The 17,348-nt window shown below is 33.4% G+C and overlaps 1 protein-coding gene across 1 annotated transcript in view; it reads left to right on the top strand.

Moving 5' to 3' along the window:
• Positions 1-483: 483 nt before the first annotated feature.
• Positions 484-17,348, top strand: part of LOC107728323 (1-phosphatidylinositol 4,5-bisphosphate phosphodiesterase beta-1-like) — a 33,984-nt gene continuing 17,119 nt past the window's right edge. The window contains exons 1-11 of the mRNA XM_016538453.1: positions 484-589; positions 3,589-3,735; positions 5,656-5,813; positions 6,714-6,796; positions 9,480-9,564; positions 9,642-9,828; positions 12,422-12,504; positions 13,292-13,388; positions 13,467-13,551; positions 14,823-14,947; positions 15,064-15,218. Coding sequence (XP_016393939.1) covers positions 484-589; positions 3,589-3,735; positions 5,656-5,813; positions 6,714-6,796; positions 9,480-9,564; positions 9,642-9,828; positions 12,422-12,504; positions 13,292-13,388; positions 13,467-13,551; positions 14,823-14,947; positions 15,064-15,218 — 1,311 coding nt within the window. The remainder of the gene's footprint in view (positions 590-3,588; positions 3,736-5,655; positions 5,814-6,713; positions 6,797-9,479; positions 9,565-9,641; positions 9,829-12,421; positions 12,505-13,291; positions 13,389-13,466; positions 13,552-14,822; positions 14,948-15,063; positions 15,219-17,348) is intronic.

Here is a 17,348-nt window from a genome sequence, read left to right as displayed (position 1 = left end):
ATTATTTCACCCAACATTTTTGTGCAATATATATTTAATGCTTATACATTTTAAATCTATATATATCTATATATTTTAAATCCTCTAAGGATCTATTGGATGTTGCCTATGTAAATTCATTAATTTCAAATGCTAATGAATACAAATAAATAACAAATTTATATAAGTACATTTTAGTTTATAAGTATTAGTATATTAATATGCTAATTAATATACTCTATACTGATAATTAAATAGCTTGATTCAATAAAAAATTAATTTAAACAACGTTTTTGTGCAGTATGTACTTTTATACATTGCAAATCTATCATATACAGTATAAGGATCTGTTTCTGTTAGGGTGTCGCCTTAGAAGAGCAGACAGCGAGGAAGTGCACTTGTTTTTGGAACAGAGTCTCTGAGTTTTCTTATTCTGTGCAAAGAAAACAAAACCTCCATAACATTCTGCACCGTTTCATTACCATAGCAACAATAACTCACGAGATGCGGTCCGACGCTGCAGTGGAGCCGGGTTATTTATATCTCTCCACGGCCGAACTGGAGATCAGGTTACTGGATGATAATGCGCAGGCGGACGTTAGCGTGACAGGTGATTGATCAGGCACATTGAGCCCAGAGGGGCCAGCGATGGCCATAGATGAGGATGATCATCGGGCTGTTTAGCTGGCGGTTCTAGCATGACACCTTGCTGTCACGCAGATTAGTGACTCTATTTTCTCAGTACGATCTCAGAGACAGGCAGAGGACAGGCGAACGCCCACACGAGACACAGCAGACACACGAGAGACGCTGATATTTGTGTAGTAGGCTATTGATTGTAGATTTGGAGGAACAATCGGGTTATAAATGCGGGAATGGTCTGCGTCGGCAGGATTATATTGTGCCCGAGCGACAGTCATTGTCCGATAGTCTGTAAACGCTGGAGACGAGGTGCTTATTTTTGTATTTGAAATGGCTGTTAAAATAATCATGTAACTTTTCTTTAACCCTGTAAAGCCTGACATATGAAATAATCACATCTTTTTTTAAATGGAAGAGTTTATTGAAACTTTAGACAAAATATAAAAACACATCTTAGAAAACGGTTGCATATGCGTTTTTTTGTTGAGCATCATATATATATATAGTGAGAATATGATGGAAAAACAGCTCAGTTGTATTAAGAGACTAATATATATGTATATATGCAATTTGGTGCAGATGCTGATATTTTTATGGACAAAAAGTGATGAAATTCTGATGCTTGTAATGTAAATCAATGAGATCTTTATAACAGTAGAGCAGATATGACATAAAATTATATAAATATCAGTCATCACTCTATATCTCCAATAATATGTCTTAGTAAGATGAGATTGAAATGATCCATACATATAATGCAATGCAATCCAGTGCTGATTGAGAGATGAAAAGTGTTCCTCAAAAGCCTGATGATCATATTTTATACTCATGTTTGAACATGATTTTTCCTAAATAAATAAATGATAATGATGATGATGATTTACTCAACTGAAGTCAAGGTTATTATTGCTAACTAAAACTAAAAACATAAAAAATGTCATTAATTGAAATAAATTAAATGTTAACTGAAATAAAATAAAATATTCAAAAAGTATACTAAACTGAAACTTAACAAAAACAATGTAGACATATTAAAAGTGCAAAACACTCGTCAAAATAGCTAAAACTTAAATTAACTAAAATTAAAATTAAAAGAGAAAATATAAAAATAAAATCTAATTCTTAATATTAACTAAATGAACTAAAACTAAAAACTTAATAAAAACAATCTAGACAATAAATAAAACCAAAAAATGACAAAAACAACAAAACTTTAACTAAAATTAATATGAAAACAGAACCTATATAAAAAAAAATCTAATTCAAAATATTAACTAAATGAACTAAAACTAAAAAGTTAATAAAATAACAATATTAGTTTTTCTGACGTTTACTTGATCAAAATCAGTCAAGATTTGACAGCAGAAAGACACATGAAGCGTTTGTACAATTACACTAAAAGAGTTTTTACTTGATAAAAAAAACCCTCTAAACTATCATTCAGACTTGAACAACAGGATTATCAGCAAAATTGTGATCATGTTAATCATTTAGATCATTAAAAAAATTGCATATCAAATATGATACCATAGCTTTATAGGGTTAAAACTGTTTATATTTTAAGGCAGTCACATAAAACGGTTGATTGGTTGGTCAGACTAGTTCAGACAAGCCCAAACCAGCACAAAACCCTCTGAAAATGTCTGTCTGAACAGGCCTGAAAACCACCTTAGGATGCAGGACGGTGAAAGCAGATGCAATCCTGTTCTTTCGTTCTTCGTTTAACTCGACAGGACAATTGCCGAATTTCAGCAGTGTGGTAATTGTAGTCTTTAAAACCCTTTTGACTCCCCTTTCGCGACAGCAAGGTGGTTGGTGTTATTTCGGTGTCTGTTTGCTCTGGAGCGATCCCCCCTGCATTTGCTCTGACACATGTCATCCAGCCTGCGCCGTGCCGTCCTAGAAAAGAGGGCCGCGGTTAATTACCTCCGGAGCTCTGCAAAGAACAAGTTTAATTAATGTAAACTGCTGGTGAGGATGAGTCACGGGGGACGCTCGTCCCCGAGTGGCTTCCCTTCAGCCGCGAGTGCTGTTTAGGGAGCGCTGATCTCCAGCTTGAGTTTAATATGAAGTCTGTTTGCAATCGCAGTGCTAATTTACTCCACGAGACGAGTTGTTACTTTAGGTGCAAAAGAGAGAAAGAGAGCGAGAATATTCGGAGGTGAAATCAACTCTGTTGCATGCATAGTGTTCAACTGTCATGAACTTAATACACAATCGTCTCAACTGTTGAAAGAAATGAATGCTTTTATTTCGCAAGGACAATTTAAATTGATCAAAAGTGACACTGAAGACATTTATAATGTTACAAAAGATTTCTATTTCAAATAAATGCCGTTCTTTTGAACTTTCTGTTCTTCAAAGAATCCTGAAAAATAAAATGCATGAAAATGCAATAATCAGAAATGTTTCCTGAGCAGCAAAAATTATACTGATTTCTGAAAGATCATGTGACACTGAAGACTGGAGTAATGATGCTGAAAATACAGCTTTGATCACAGAAATAAATTATATTTTAACAGATATTCACATAGAAAACAGCTATTTTGAATAGTAATAATATTTTACTATTTTTATTCTATTTCATTAATTTATTCTATTAATGAAAATTAGAAATTGTATCTTTGCAATTAACTATTAAAATACATGTTTATATTATTTTTTTTTTTTTATATCAGTTTTCTTTATTGTGTTATTTTGAATAGTAATAATATTTTACAATTTTAAAATTTTTATTCTATTTTTAATCAAATAAATGCAGCCTTGGTGACTTCTTTCAAAAACATTTTTAAAAATCTTATCGACCTCAAAGTTTTGAATGATAGTAATAATCAAAATATAACACGTTACAGGATTCAGCTGGGTTGTGAATGCAATTTTGCAGTTTAAAAGTCCTGAAATGATGCCTATTGTCTTCTCTACTGAAATGTGATGCATGCACCTTTTTTTATCTTAATTGTGTAACAGGGCAGATCTCAGTGGAGGGCTTCGCCAGGTATCTGATCAGTGAGGAGAACAGCGTCATTCCTCCAGAAAAACTGGACCAGAGTGAAGACATGACCTTCCCTCTCTCTCAGTACTTCATCAACTCGTCCCACAACACCTACCTCACAGGTACCTCAACACACACACACACACACACACACAAAAAAAACCTTTTAAGCTTTTCCCAATTAATAACACTCCCATAATCAAAAGCACAGAATTTCTAAAACACAACAGTTTACTTTTAAGGTTAAAAAAACTTTAACCCTCAACAACTTACCATAAGGTTTCAATAATTCCCCAACAAAAACAATTCACAAAAATAAATGTCCAGGTCTTCAAGTATTCAAGTTTTCATGTTTTCAAGTCCCTGTTCGGGGGCCAGTCTGTAACGTTGGTGGCCGCCCTAGCATAGATAAGCTCTATTAAAGAAAATGTTCTGGCGCCAGTCAGGTTTAATCCTGACAAAATTTAAATTAACCCAGGATAGCAAAAAGAAGACACCACCTGTTACAATATTAAATCACAAAGACAGTCAAAAGAAACACTGTTCAAAGGGAAGCACACACACACACACACACACACACACACACTCCTGTCTGAATGCAAATACACAATTTATTAGATAATTCATTATAATAATACATTTGATTTTTTATAGCACCTGCTTAAATGGCTTCGCTGATAGATAGATAGATAGATAGATAGATAGATAGATAGATAGATTTTTTAATGGCAAAATAGCCCTTAGATTTCCCTAAAATATCTCTTAAGTTTCTTAAGATGCATAAAGTTGCAAAATCTCAAAGTAGACTGAAGTCCTAAAGCTGAAATGATCTGCTAAACAAAGTTCGAATGTAGCCTTTATTTTAATCAGTTTGCATAAAGCTGCTAAGAAGAAGAAGAATATGGTGTTAGAGGAGTTATCAGGCAATTATCAGGAGAGGGAGCTGAGAACATGCTAGACGCAAAAACAAAGAGGAAATGAATAATGAATGTAATTATGGTCAATGTACTGCTAATGTACCAATCTAACACACAGTGCTGCTAAAGTACACACTTAACCGCTACACGCAACAACTGGTGTTCTTAAAGGAACAGCACACCCAAAAATGAATCTTCTGTCTTCGTTATTTTCAGCTTTATGACATTCAAGCCAATACGATGTTGCTGTTTTTTTGTTTGTTTATAAAATGCATAAGAAGAATTGTGTCAAGCTCAAAAAAGGGACAAAAAACATGAAAGTATCATAATGCAGTCCATACTATCGAAGATTGTTTCTGCCTTGGAATAAAAATAGAAAAGGTGATTATGACTTTTTATCTCACAATTCTGACTTTTCTCGCAATTTTTACTCTTTTTTTTTCTCAGAATTCTGAGTTTAAATCTTGCAAATTTTACTTTTTTTCTCTAAATTCTTAGTTTAAATATCACAAATTTTACTTTTTTCTCTAAAATAATAGCAATTCTCAGTTTTTTTGGAATTCTGTTTTTTGTTTGTTTATAAAATGCATAAGAAGAATTGTGTCAAGCTCAAAAAAGGGACAAAAAACATGAAAGTATCATAATGCAGTCCATACTATCGAAGATTGTTTCTGCCTTGGAATAAAAATAGAAAAGGTGATTATGACTTTTTATCTCACAATTCTGACTTTTCTCGCAAATTTTACTTTTTTTCTCTAAATTCTTAGTTTAAATATCACAAATGTAACTTTTTTTCTCTAAAATAATAGCAATTCTCAGTTTTTTTGGAATTCTGACTTTTTTTTTTTTTGCCACAGAATAAAAAAGGTATCTGCGACTTTTTTCTTCTGAGTTTATATCGCACAATTCAGACTTTTCTTCTCAGAATTACAAATAATTTAAATGTGCAATTCTGAGTTTATAAAATCAGAATTGTGAGATAAAAAGTCACAATTACATTTTTTATTTTGTTTGATCCCATGGTGGAAACAAGCTTTCAACTCAAGTAAAGTATTTGTGTGAGTGCATGTTAGTTTGTGCATGCAGTCAGCGTTTGTGTGTGTGTGTGTGTGTGTGTGTTGTCAGCGGGGCAGCTCGCGGGGAACTCCTCTGTTGAGATGTACCGGCAGACGCTGCTGTCTGGCTGTCGCTGTGTGGAGCTGGACTGCTGGAAGGGCCGGACGGCGGAGGAGGAACCCGTCATCACACACGGCTTCACCATGACCTCAGAAATCTCCTTCAAGGTGACCCACCACACGCTCACCAGAGTTAGGTTACCATTGAGTTCTCACACAGCCTTTCATCAGTGCACACTGTTAAGTAGTGCTTAACTTGGAGCTATTTTCTGCTTTTGGAGATGTTTCTATAAAAAATAATTGGTGCACTGAGTCATTTTCTCACTGCCTGATACACAGTCCCATACAAAAACTGTCTGCAGTTTACAGTCCCGTGAATGCTTGTTTAATTTTTTAATAATTATTTGATTTGATTTGATTTGATTTAATTATATTATGATTTCAGATTCCAAGAGTTTTGTATATTTATTGTCATTTTTAGATTTTATTCTTTATTTTATTCTATGTTTTGTTTAATTTCAGATTCTAAAAAGAGTTTAGTACATTTTATTTCTTACCATATTTAAATCTAAACCACCAAAGATATTATTTTATTTTGTTGTGTTTCTTTTCTTTTTTTTTCATTTTATCTTACTTTTTCATTTTTTTATTATTTTTATTTGATTTCATCTTACTTTTTCATTTTTACTTTATTTTATTTTATTTTATTATTTTCAGATTCCACAAAGAGTTCAGTACATTTTATTTATTCCTATATTTAAATCTATTCTGCAGAATTCTACCTAATTTGTTATTATTTTATTATTATTATTTCATTATTTTTTTTATTTAGTTTAATTTATATAATAAAACAAAGCCTAATTAAAGTACATTGTATTCAGTAACAAGTTAAATAGAAAATACAATAATAAAAATCAGCTATGCATATGCATTTAGTATTATAACTGCATTAAAAAGAGAAATAAACAATATAAATGGAGCTATTCCACAATGACATATCAAAATATTTCTTGTTAGATAAATTACTCAGACAAACTAAATTCATTTCAATCTGTTCTTGTTTTCCAGGAAGTGATCGAAGCCATAGCAGAGTGCGCTTTTAAGACGTCTCCGTTCCCGGTCATCCTGTCCTTTGAGAATCATGTGGACTCGTAAGTGTAGACGCTGCTGGTTTTCTTCCCGTAGCGCCGCGGCTCCTCGGGGCCGACTGCAACTATGGCAACAAAGAGTGGAGCGATTAGAAGTGTCTCTGAAATGCATAATTTGTTTTCAGTCATCATTGTTGTCTAGTGAGATGTCACACGCGCTGGCTCGCTTCGTTTTCTGCATCAAATCAGAGATGACATGATGTGCGTGCAGTCGGGGAATTTCACTTCAGTCACATCACAGCTGCAGATGTAGTTTCCCAGAATGACATGCATGTGAACATTGCCAGGTGCTAATTTTGGAATTTTATTTTAATACTTTTATTTGAATAATTATTTGATTTATTTATTTAATTCTTTAATTTTATTTAATTCTATTGTATATTGTATTTTATCTTATTTTATTTCATTATGCTTTCAGCTTATTTTATTTATTACCATATTACATATTTTACCATATTTAGAAGATTTCCCCCTAAATCAATTTAATTTTTTATTCTATATTTTATTCTTTATTTTATTAAATTTTTTTCATTATGCTTTTCAGCTTCAAATTAGAGTTTAGTACATTTTGTTTATTGCCATATTTAAATTAAGATGCTATTTTATTCCATATTTTATTTTTTATTTTAGATTATTTTAACCAATATTTTTTATTATTTATTTTATTTTATTATTTTATTTATACATTTTTATTTCATTATGCATTCAACTTCTAATAAGAGTTTAGGATATTTTATTTATTGCCATATTTAAATCAATTCGGCAGAATTCTACAAAACTTCTCCCTAAATCAATATCAAATTAATTTTAGGTTATTGTTCTATTTTTTATATTTGTCACTATTATGGACTTGAGATTTGTCTTTTGTGTTTCCTTTTCCTGTTTGCCCTTCCTGTTCCTGTCCTAGTTTAGTTCATTAGGTCATTATCTTCTTCAGTTCTTTATCAGTTCCTGCACCTGTGTTGCCCTCATTAGTTGCCTCATTTAAGCTCACTCCTTTGTTCAGTGCTCGGTCGGTTATTGTTTGTTACTGCTGTTGTCACCCAGTCTTCATCATCGTGGATTACTATTAAATATATTATTAAGATTATCTTCGTCTTTGTGTGCCTTGCCTCGACCTAAGCGTGACAGAATAACCGACCCAAAGAAGTGAAAGTGCGCCGCGTGTTTACCCTGTTGTTTCCTTTTTGAAAGTTTTTGTATTTTTTTTGTTATGGAGCTCGCTGCGAGATCCGCCGCTCTTGCTCGGAGGAGCCAGGATATCAAGGATTTCGCGAGGGACTTCAGCTGTTTTGCCGTAAGCACCACCTTCAACGACAAGACGCTGAAGTCCCTGTTCAAGATCGGGGCAAACTGCCACCGCCCCGTCGACCTCCTTGACCCCACGGGACTTAACTGGAGGGAGGCGATCATCCGGTGTCTGGAGAGCATCCTGCCCCGCTCTAGAACGCCGCTTGACCCAGAGCCCAGCCCAACATCACCCCGCTGCGCGGAGCAAGACCCTGAGCCCACCGATGATGGAGAGCCAGAGCCCCACTGGGACCGACGAGCCATCGCCAAGAGGAGCGACAGAGCTGAGGATCGCCCCGGAGCCAGAGCCTGTGACGTCAGACCAGGTGCGAGATCCGGCTACAGAGCTCGCCACGGGGGACATCGCCATGGACAGCCAGAGCGCGGAGGGAAGCTCCATCCACTGCACCATGGCTGAGGGTGAGCCGAGCTCAGTGGACTATGATTCGGATTTATATGCGGACATGCCCGTTTTCCTCCCACCATCATCTGAACTGTCAGTCTGCCCTGAATTATCTGTCTGCCCTGAACTGTCTATCTGCCCTGAACTATCTGCCTGTGGGACAACGACCACGGAGATCGTTCCCCTATCACTGGCGCTACCATTACTAAGCCCCCTGATCATCCTGAACTCCTGCCCAGCCTCCCTCTCCCATCACCTCTGCACCAGTCCTCACCATCGCCTCCGCTGTCTCCTGACAGCCCCTCTGCTCACCCTCAGCCCACCATCGGTGCGGTGGGATCGCCGGGGTCTGCCAGTCTCCATCGGCGTCGTGGCTGGAGGAACCTGCACCTGTGTTGCCCTCATTAGTTGCCTCATTTAAGCTTACTCCTTTGTTCAGTGCTCGGCCGGTTATAGTTTGTTACTGTTGTCACCCAGTCTACATCATCGTGGATTACTATTAATTATATTATTAAGATTATCTTCATCTTCGTGTGCCTTGTCTCGACCTGAGCGTGACAGTATTCAATATTTTATTTCTTATTTAATTTAATTTAATTTAATTATTTTATTTTAATTTATTTTATTTTTTATTATGCTTTCAGCTTCCAATAATTTTATTACCATCTATTCTGCAGTATTCAAAATCTACCCCTAAATCAGTGAAGATTTTATTTTATTATTTTATTTTATTTTGCTTTGTTCCAATATGATTTTTTTTTTTGCTGCATTTTGTTTATTACCATATTTAAATCTATTCAACAGAATTTTCCAAATTTCCCCCCTAAATCAGCAAAGAAATGATAAAACGGTCTGCAGATTTCATCTTGGTCTTGGACTTTATACTGTAATTTACTGTTGTTGATGCAGCAAATGTTGCGAAGCGCTAATTTGTTACTCATTGTTTATGCAAAAATGGATTTCATGTGTTCATGTGTTTCTGTTGAATGGCAGCCCCAAACAGCAAGCCAAAATGGCAGAATATTGCCGATCGATATTCGGGGACGCTCTTTTGACTGAGACTCTGGAGAAATATCCTGTAAGTGTCTCTGTCCCTGATGCATTTGTGCTCTGTTATCAGCCAGCGTTCTCCTGACTGATTCTGCTGTGTTTCAGCTTGAGTCCGGCGTTCCTCTGCCAAGCCCTCATGAGCTCGTGGGAAAGATCCTCATCAAGAACAAGAAATCTCACCCCAAACCCTCAGACGGCAGCACTAAGAAGAAGCTGTCCGAGCAGGCGTCCAACACCAACAGCGACTCGTCCAGCGTCTTTGAGCCGTCGTCTCCCAGCGCTGGACCCGCAGGTATTACACCCTCAAATCTGCATGACTGAGTCAGACAGTGCTAAATTAAACAAGATTTAATTAATTAATTTAAGTGTTTATTATTTTAAATATTTAATTAAATAATTAATTTAAAAAATAATAATTTGTAATAAAAAATAAAAAAAATCATTTAAATATTAATTTACATGACTGACGGTGAAATTTGAAAATATACAAACCGTAGTGCTGCTGTTATTAGCATTTTGTGTAAATTTGAAAATTGTAAATATATAGTATAATAAATTAAAATTAAAATTGTTTAATTGTAAATAAAATATAAATGTGTATAAATTTGTTGTAAAGTTGTAAATATTAAATATAATATAATAAATTAAAATCAAATTTGTAAATTGTATATAATATAATACAATATAATATAATTCCTCGATCCTATAGGATAAGCGGAGAATGGATGGAATAATTTGGAGAATGGATGGATGCATAATATGTTCTAAAATAATAATAAAAAATCATTAAAATTACATTTCTAAGTTGTAGATCTAATGTAGAGTTTATAATTTATTGTAATTATACAATATACTGTAATGTTCTGTTATAATTATTTAATAATATTATAATTTGTAAATATGCAATGTATAACAAATTAAAATTACATTTGTATTTGTAAATAGTAAATATAATATAATATATAATATATTGCAATTAAATTTGTAAATTGTAAATAAAATACAATTTAAATTTGTAGGTGTTTCTAAATTGTATATTTTGATGCCTAGATTTTTTAAATATATAAAAACGATAATAAATTATATAATTTATAATTTAGGTGTTCAGTTTTGATTAGTTTTTGTTGCAGAAAAATACTATAAAAATTATATAATTTATATTTTAAAAATATATGTTCCACGTTGTTGGCCATTTTTGACAGAAAATATGATAATGTATAATTTAAAATGTAAAAAATACATTCTAATACATTTTATGAATTAAAGTATATATAAAAATAATAATGTTTTATTTCAGTGAGATGCCAAGTCAAGATTTCTAATTCCTCATTTTTTCTAATGTCTATATTTTTTTTCCTAATTTCTAGTAAATGTTTAATTTTTTTAAGTTTGTAATTTAATATTTTATTTTATTTTAATAGTTTTAGTCAGCAGTAGCAACACTAGGAGATAAATCAGCCAAATTGATTAAGTAGATTTTTTTTAATTTTTTTTTTAAGTATATTAAAATACAATTATAAAATAAAGAAAAAAATCGTTGTCTATGGAAGAAAGTCTTTCTGAAAAATGTAACCTTTTTAATGTTTTGTCAGCTGATATTGTGGTGATGGCGGCACCCCGGTTGGGAAACACTGTGCTAGACGGACAACTTAAATGCTTTGGGAGTAAAAATACAGACAACCAAGAACACTTTTTGCCATTGATATCTGACATTTGTTGGCAAGCGGCTGCCGGATTCCACGGTACATTCAAATCTTTCAAAAGTAGCAGGAAAATCTGTGATGAGTCAGCTATTATGGGGTCTGTGCTCACGTCTGTCTTTAGCAAGTGGAAAGAGCGAGCGAGCGAGTGACTGCGGAGCAGAAGCAGACGCCGAGGTTGAGGAGTCGAGCGGATGACATTTGAGCGTGTGTTTGTGTGGATGCGAGGGCTCTGAAAGGTTGAGTCCAGACAGCACTGAGGCAGAAAGCAGATGTTGAACAGCTGCAGGACTGTGTGGAGTCACCTGTAACAGCCATTTCACATCATTCAGGAGAGCGCAGCCAGCAGGACATTAATGCAAGTGCTGACAATCAAATAAATATTGTATATTTGATGAATAGATTGATAATATGTAAATAGTTAAAAAATATTATATTTAGGCACAAATGAAATAGATCGCCTAAAAAATACAGTTATTTAATTTGTTGATCATTAATGATAAATAAATAATGTATGTTTATGCACAAATGAAATAGATCATACAAAAATGACAATTCTATGTAATTTATTTATTGATATTTATTTAATGATAGATAAATACATCACCCCTTCATGTGCATGACAATTATTTACTTTATTTATTGCTATTTAATGATAAATAAATAAATAATTGCGTTACATAATCAGCCAAAAATTACAGTTGTCTAATTTATTTATTGCTATTTATTTGAGGATAAATAAATAATTTGCTTGTGCAACAAATTAAACAGCTCACCCAAAAAAATTATAATAATAATTTAGATTTATGCACAAATCACCCATAAATGTACATTTTTTTTAAATTATTTATTTAATAATACATAAATAATGAAATAAATAATTGACATTTTTGCACAAATGAACTGGATTAGCCCATGAATGAAAGTGGGGTGTTTTTGGAGACTGATTGTTGGCGGTTGTTGTTTGGAAATGACGTGTGTGAAATAAATAACTCGAGGATGAGTAAATGATGAGAGCGTTTTCATTAGTGTGTCTCTTGAGTTCAGTCTTAACCCTCAGTGTCTGAGCTCTGGTTCTTCTCTCACACCACACCAGCTCTGCCTTTCTTCAGCGCGTCCAAACCGCTGTTTAAGAGAAACTCAGCATTTGATTTGACTGAAGTTTGATTTGATTCTGTTCTTCAGCTTTAGTGCCTGCAGAGGTGGAGGCTGAGGATGATGAGGATGAAGATGATGATGATGATGACTGTAAGAAGTCCATGGACGAGGTCAGGAAGAGATGATGCTTTTATATTGTAGTATTGATTCATATTTTCATCAGTTTTCATTTTAGTGGAAATTTGAGTAACTTTGTTATGTGCTTTTGTCATTTTAAGTTTTTCTTTTTTCTTTTTAATTTCCATGTAGCTTTTTTTTATTTTAGTTTTAGTTATTTTAGTACTTTTTAATCAATATAAATAACCTATTTTATTTCAGTTATTTCAACATTTCGAATTTGTAATAAGCTGTTTATATAGCTATATACCTTTTAATCTGTTTTATCTCAGTTTTAGTTATAGTCATTTTAGCACTTCAGCTTAAACTTATTTATTTCTGTTAGTTGCCAAGGCAACATTTCTAAATTCTATTTTTGTAGGTTTTTTATTTAATATTTCTATATAGCTTTAATTTATTTTTATTTCATTTGTAACTGTTTCTAATTTCTACTTGTTTTTTATTTCTGTGTTTTTTTTTGTTTTTTTTCTTATTTCTAATTAATTTATATTTTTTTAAGTTTAGGTTTTTTGTCTAATATTTATAGTTAATAGTTTTACTTTTAGTCTCATTTTGAAACGGATTGATTGGTCATTTTGAGGTCATGCGCAGAAGTTAATTACTCTGCTTGTAAATACAATGTTTTAACTCTTGTGTACGTTTTCACCAATGGAGTGCAAAATAAGGCTTGAAACTCTTAAAATATACAATTTTCTCAACAAATTGTGAAATGAGGTGCTCAGCCTTCAGAAAATGATGTCCATGAGCTCAAACACTGATGTTTTTGTGATTTTGATTCAGGGTACAGCAGGATCTGAAGCCTTTGCCACTGAAGAAATGTCCACGCTGGTCAACTACATCCAGCCCACCAAGTTCCACTCGTTTGAGATTTCCAAGAGTAAGTGTGACTGCATACACATGATGGAGTCTTGGCTGATATGAAGATCTCATTAAAAGTAGATTTGTCTGCTCTCAGAAAGCAAACGCAGTTATCAGATGTCGTCGTTCGTGGAGACCAAAGCACTGGAGCATCTCACCAAGACGCCGGTGGAGTTCGTCGAGCATCCTTTCAAACACAGCCCGCATTTCTGACGGCAAACCAGGACAAGAACATCTATTATTTATGCCAGAACTTATGAATCTGTCAGGAAGATTTCAGAACAGTAGTCCATCTCACTCATGCCCGGTTTGCAAGTCTTCAAAAGCCATTTAATATGTTTGTGTGAAGAACGGACTGAAATTTAAGTTGTTATTCACTAAAATTATGCTCTAATTCACACATGTATATATTTAGATGTGATACCTTAAGATGTATGCATTTGACATAAATGACACCGAACTGCATTTGTTTTATTAATCGTCGATTTTTATAGCATTTTTTTGACAGTCAAGTACATTTGCACAGTGTTTATACAAAAATATTTTATATTTTTATTTTAATATAATCGAAATGTATACGTATATGTATATTTTGATGCCTAGATTTTTTAAATATATAAAAACGGTAATAAATTATATAATTTATAATTTAGGTGTTCAGTTTTGATTCGTTTTTGTTGCAGAAAAATACTATAAAAATGATATAATTTATATTTTAAAAATATATGTTCCACGTTGTTTTTGGACATTTTTGACAGAAAATATGATAATGTATAATTTAAAATGTAAAAATACATTCTAATACATTTTATAAATTAAAGTATATGTAAAAATAATAATGTTTAAAAAGTTAAAAAAAAATGTTCCAGAAAAAAAAACTACACAAATAATATAATTTATCATTTAAATTTTAAAATTCCATTTTGATGCCCAAATCATTTTTTGTTGCAGAAAAACACAAAATATGGTAATTTAAAAAAAATTAAAATACATACTCAATACATTATATAAATTAAATAAAGTATATATAAAAATAATAATGTTTTATTTCAGTGAGATGCCAAGTCAAGATTTCTAATTCCTCATTTTTTCTAATGTCTATATTTTTTTCCCTAATTTCTAGTAAAAAAAAAATTTTTTATATATTTTATTTTATTTTAATAGTTTTAGTTTTAGTCAGCAGTAGCAACACTAGGAGATAAATCAGCCAAATTAAGTAGATTTTTTTTTTTTTTTTTGAAAAGCATATTAAAATACAATTATAAAATAAAGAAATAAATCATTGTATATGAAAAAAGTCTTTCTGAAAAATGTAACCTCTTTAATGTTTTGTCAGGTGATGTTGTGATGATCACACATGTCTGTCCTGGTTGTGATGGAGGTGGATGATTTATTGATTTATTGATTTATCGGTGTAATTCGTTATGACGCTCCCTTAACCGTGTGCATGTAGATACAACAAGTTTCAGCTGAGCAGGATTTATCCTAAAGGAACGCGCGTGGATTCCTCCAACTACATGCCGCAGGTCTTCTGGAACGCCGGCTGTCAGCTCATAGCACTCAACTTTCAGACCATCGGTGAGATGATGAATAATGAACACGCTCTGGGAGAGGCTTATGACAAATATGCTGTAATATGAAATGTCCACAGAAATCAGACTTTATAGCTGTTGATTTTCTCTCATCTCTCTCAGATCTGTCCATGCAGCTGAACCTCGGCATGTACGAGTACAACGGCAAGAGCGGCTACAGACTCAAACCAGAGTTCATGAGACGACCGGACAAGCACTTCGACCCCTTCACAGAAAGCACTGTGGACGGCATCGTAGCCAACACCTTATCAGTGAAGGTTAGACGTATCATACAGCTCGACATTTCTCACTTGTCAAAGCCTTTAGCTCCAGGAAGCTCATTTGCAATGTGTTATTGCAAAGCAATCAGTAATACTTCCTCAAAAGCAGCTTTCAAAACATTAATAGCTTTTATGGCACGTGAGACTGTTGCCAAAACCTTTAGCAGCAGGAAACTCATTTGCAATGCATTATTGCAGTGCAATCAGTGATTTGATGTATTTCCACAAGTTTTTTGTTGTTGTTGTATTTAGTGTCGATTTATGTTCAGTTTTGATGCCTAAATTAGTTTTTGTTCAAGGAAAATACTATAAAATTGTCATTTTTAATTGAAATTTAGGTTTAATTTTGATTTTGTCAAATTAGCTTTTGTTCCAGACAAATACCATAAAAGCTATATTATTATAATTTACATTATATGTTCAATTTTGATACCCAAATTAGTTTTTGTTCCAGAAAAATACTATAATTGTATAATTTAAAGTTGTTCAGTTTTAATGCCCAAATTGTTCCAGAAAAATAACATAAAAATATTACCTTGTTCAATTTTGATGCTCAAAATTAGTTTTTGGTCCAGAAAAAAATACTATAAAATTATATAATTTTTTATTTAAAATTATGTTCAATTTTGATGGCCAAATTAGTTTTTGTTCCGGAAAAAATCCAATAAAATGATATAATTTATAATTGGAATTGAACATCAAACCAAAACAAAACAAAGAAAAAAACATCAACATCAACCGTGGTTTTACTAGTAAATGTATAGTATCAAAAAAAGTAGTAAACATTACTTTTTTGAAAACAACCACCTCATTTCAATTTGTTAGCACAGAATGTTATTTATCTTAAAATTACTTAAATGCCCTATTTAACAAAAAAAAATTTTTTTTTTTAAATTAAAACACATTTTCTAAAGTGCCTAAATGTCAAAATTAGTACAATAGCCTATATTTACTGACAACTCTTAATACTGAACATACTATTGCATTATTAGGTTGTGACTCTGCTGTCTGCTCTAGCTCCCTCCCTACCTGTACAATAAATCCATGTGAATATCTGTCTCTGCTAAAATTTTTAATGTAACTTTACAATCGATAATGATGTACTTTAGCCCAGTATTCTGACTGATCATCTGACTGAATAGATACTAGCAGTTTAATACTCAACTACGTTAATAAAGACAAAATCATCTAGCATATACTGTATACAGATGAAACTGACCTGCACTTGAAGCCCTGAACTGGTCAGTGATGTTGCTACATTTCACTGCTTCTTATGGCCGCTTCCTCTCTTTCATCGAGTCCCGCGTATCGATTCTGTTTGGAATCGTTTGACGGAAGCGCAGAACAGACATGAGCCAAAAACAGGGCAGCGGGCCAAATCAGCCGCCAGGCCACCGGGAATTCTCCCGGTGCTCCCGATGGCCAGTCCGGGCCTGCTCCTCCGCCTCCTTCATCAACTCTAACAGCTGACGACTTTGCAACGTTCTTCATTAATAAAATTAAAACCATCAGTGCACAGTTTTCCACACCACAAACTGTCAAGCACATCTTACCAGCAAACATACACTCGTTCACATCCTTTTCTCCACTCTCTGAGGCAGAAGTGAGAAAAACTACAAGGAGGAAAAGATACTTTTTATCGCGTCGTGTCTGGTTGGGACAAACGGTGTTACAGTTTGATCCCCCTAAAAAAATCTAAGCATAAAAATATTAATACTGACAAATCTAATAATTTAATCTGCAATTAGGGAAAGTGGAGAGAAGAGATCCAGTCTGGAGATGAGCAGGAACAGTTGACTTGAATGGCAGACATGGAGATCCAGATTTTTTTTGTTCATTTGTTTTTAATATTCAACTGGCAAAGTTCTTCTGTATCTAAATGCAAAAATGTTCATAATTGTTTGAATAAAACAGACTTCTGGGGAAAAAATCTGAATATTTATCTTGTGACCATCTTTTGATTAGTTTAACAAAATAATAATTGTAATAATAATAATAATAATTTGGCCCTTGGCTTGGTATTGTTGGCAGAATTCGGCCCTCAGTAAAAACTAATTGAGGAACCCTGGCCTAGGCTGATGGTCCGCAGAAGCCAGCGAGACGGGCTGGGTAGCGCTAGCCAGGCAC

The sequence above is a fragment of the Sinocyclocheilus rhinocerous genome, unplaced genomic scaffold (genome assembly GCF_001515625.1).
Source record: "Sinocyclocheilus rhinocerous isolate Xijiao unplaced genomic scaffold, SAMN03320098_v1.1 scaffold1364, whole genome shotgun sequence".
NCBI classification, from domain to species: Eukaryota; Metazoa; Chordata; class Actinopteri; order Cypriniformes; family Cyprinidae; genus Sinocyclocheilus; species Sinocyclocheilus rhinocerous.
This window is presented reverse-complemented; position numbering and strand designations above follow the sequence as displayed.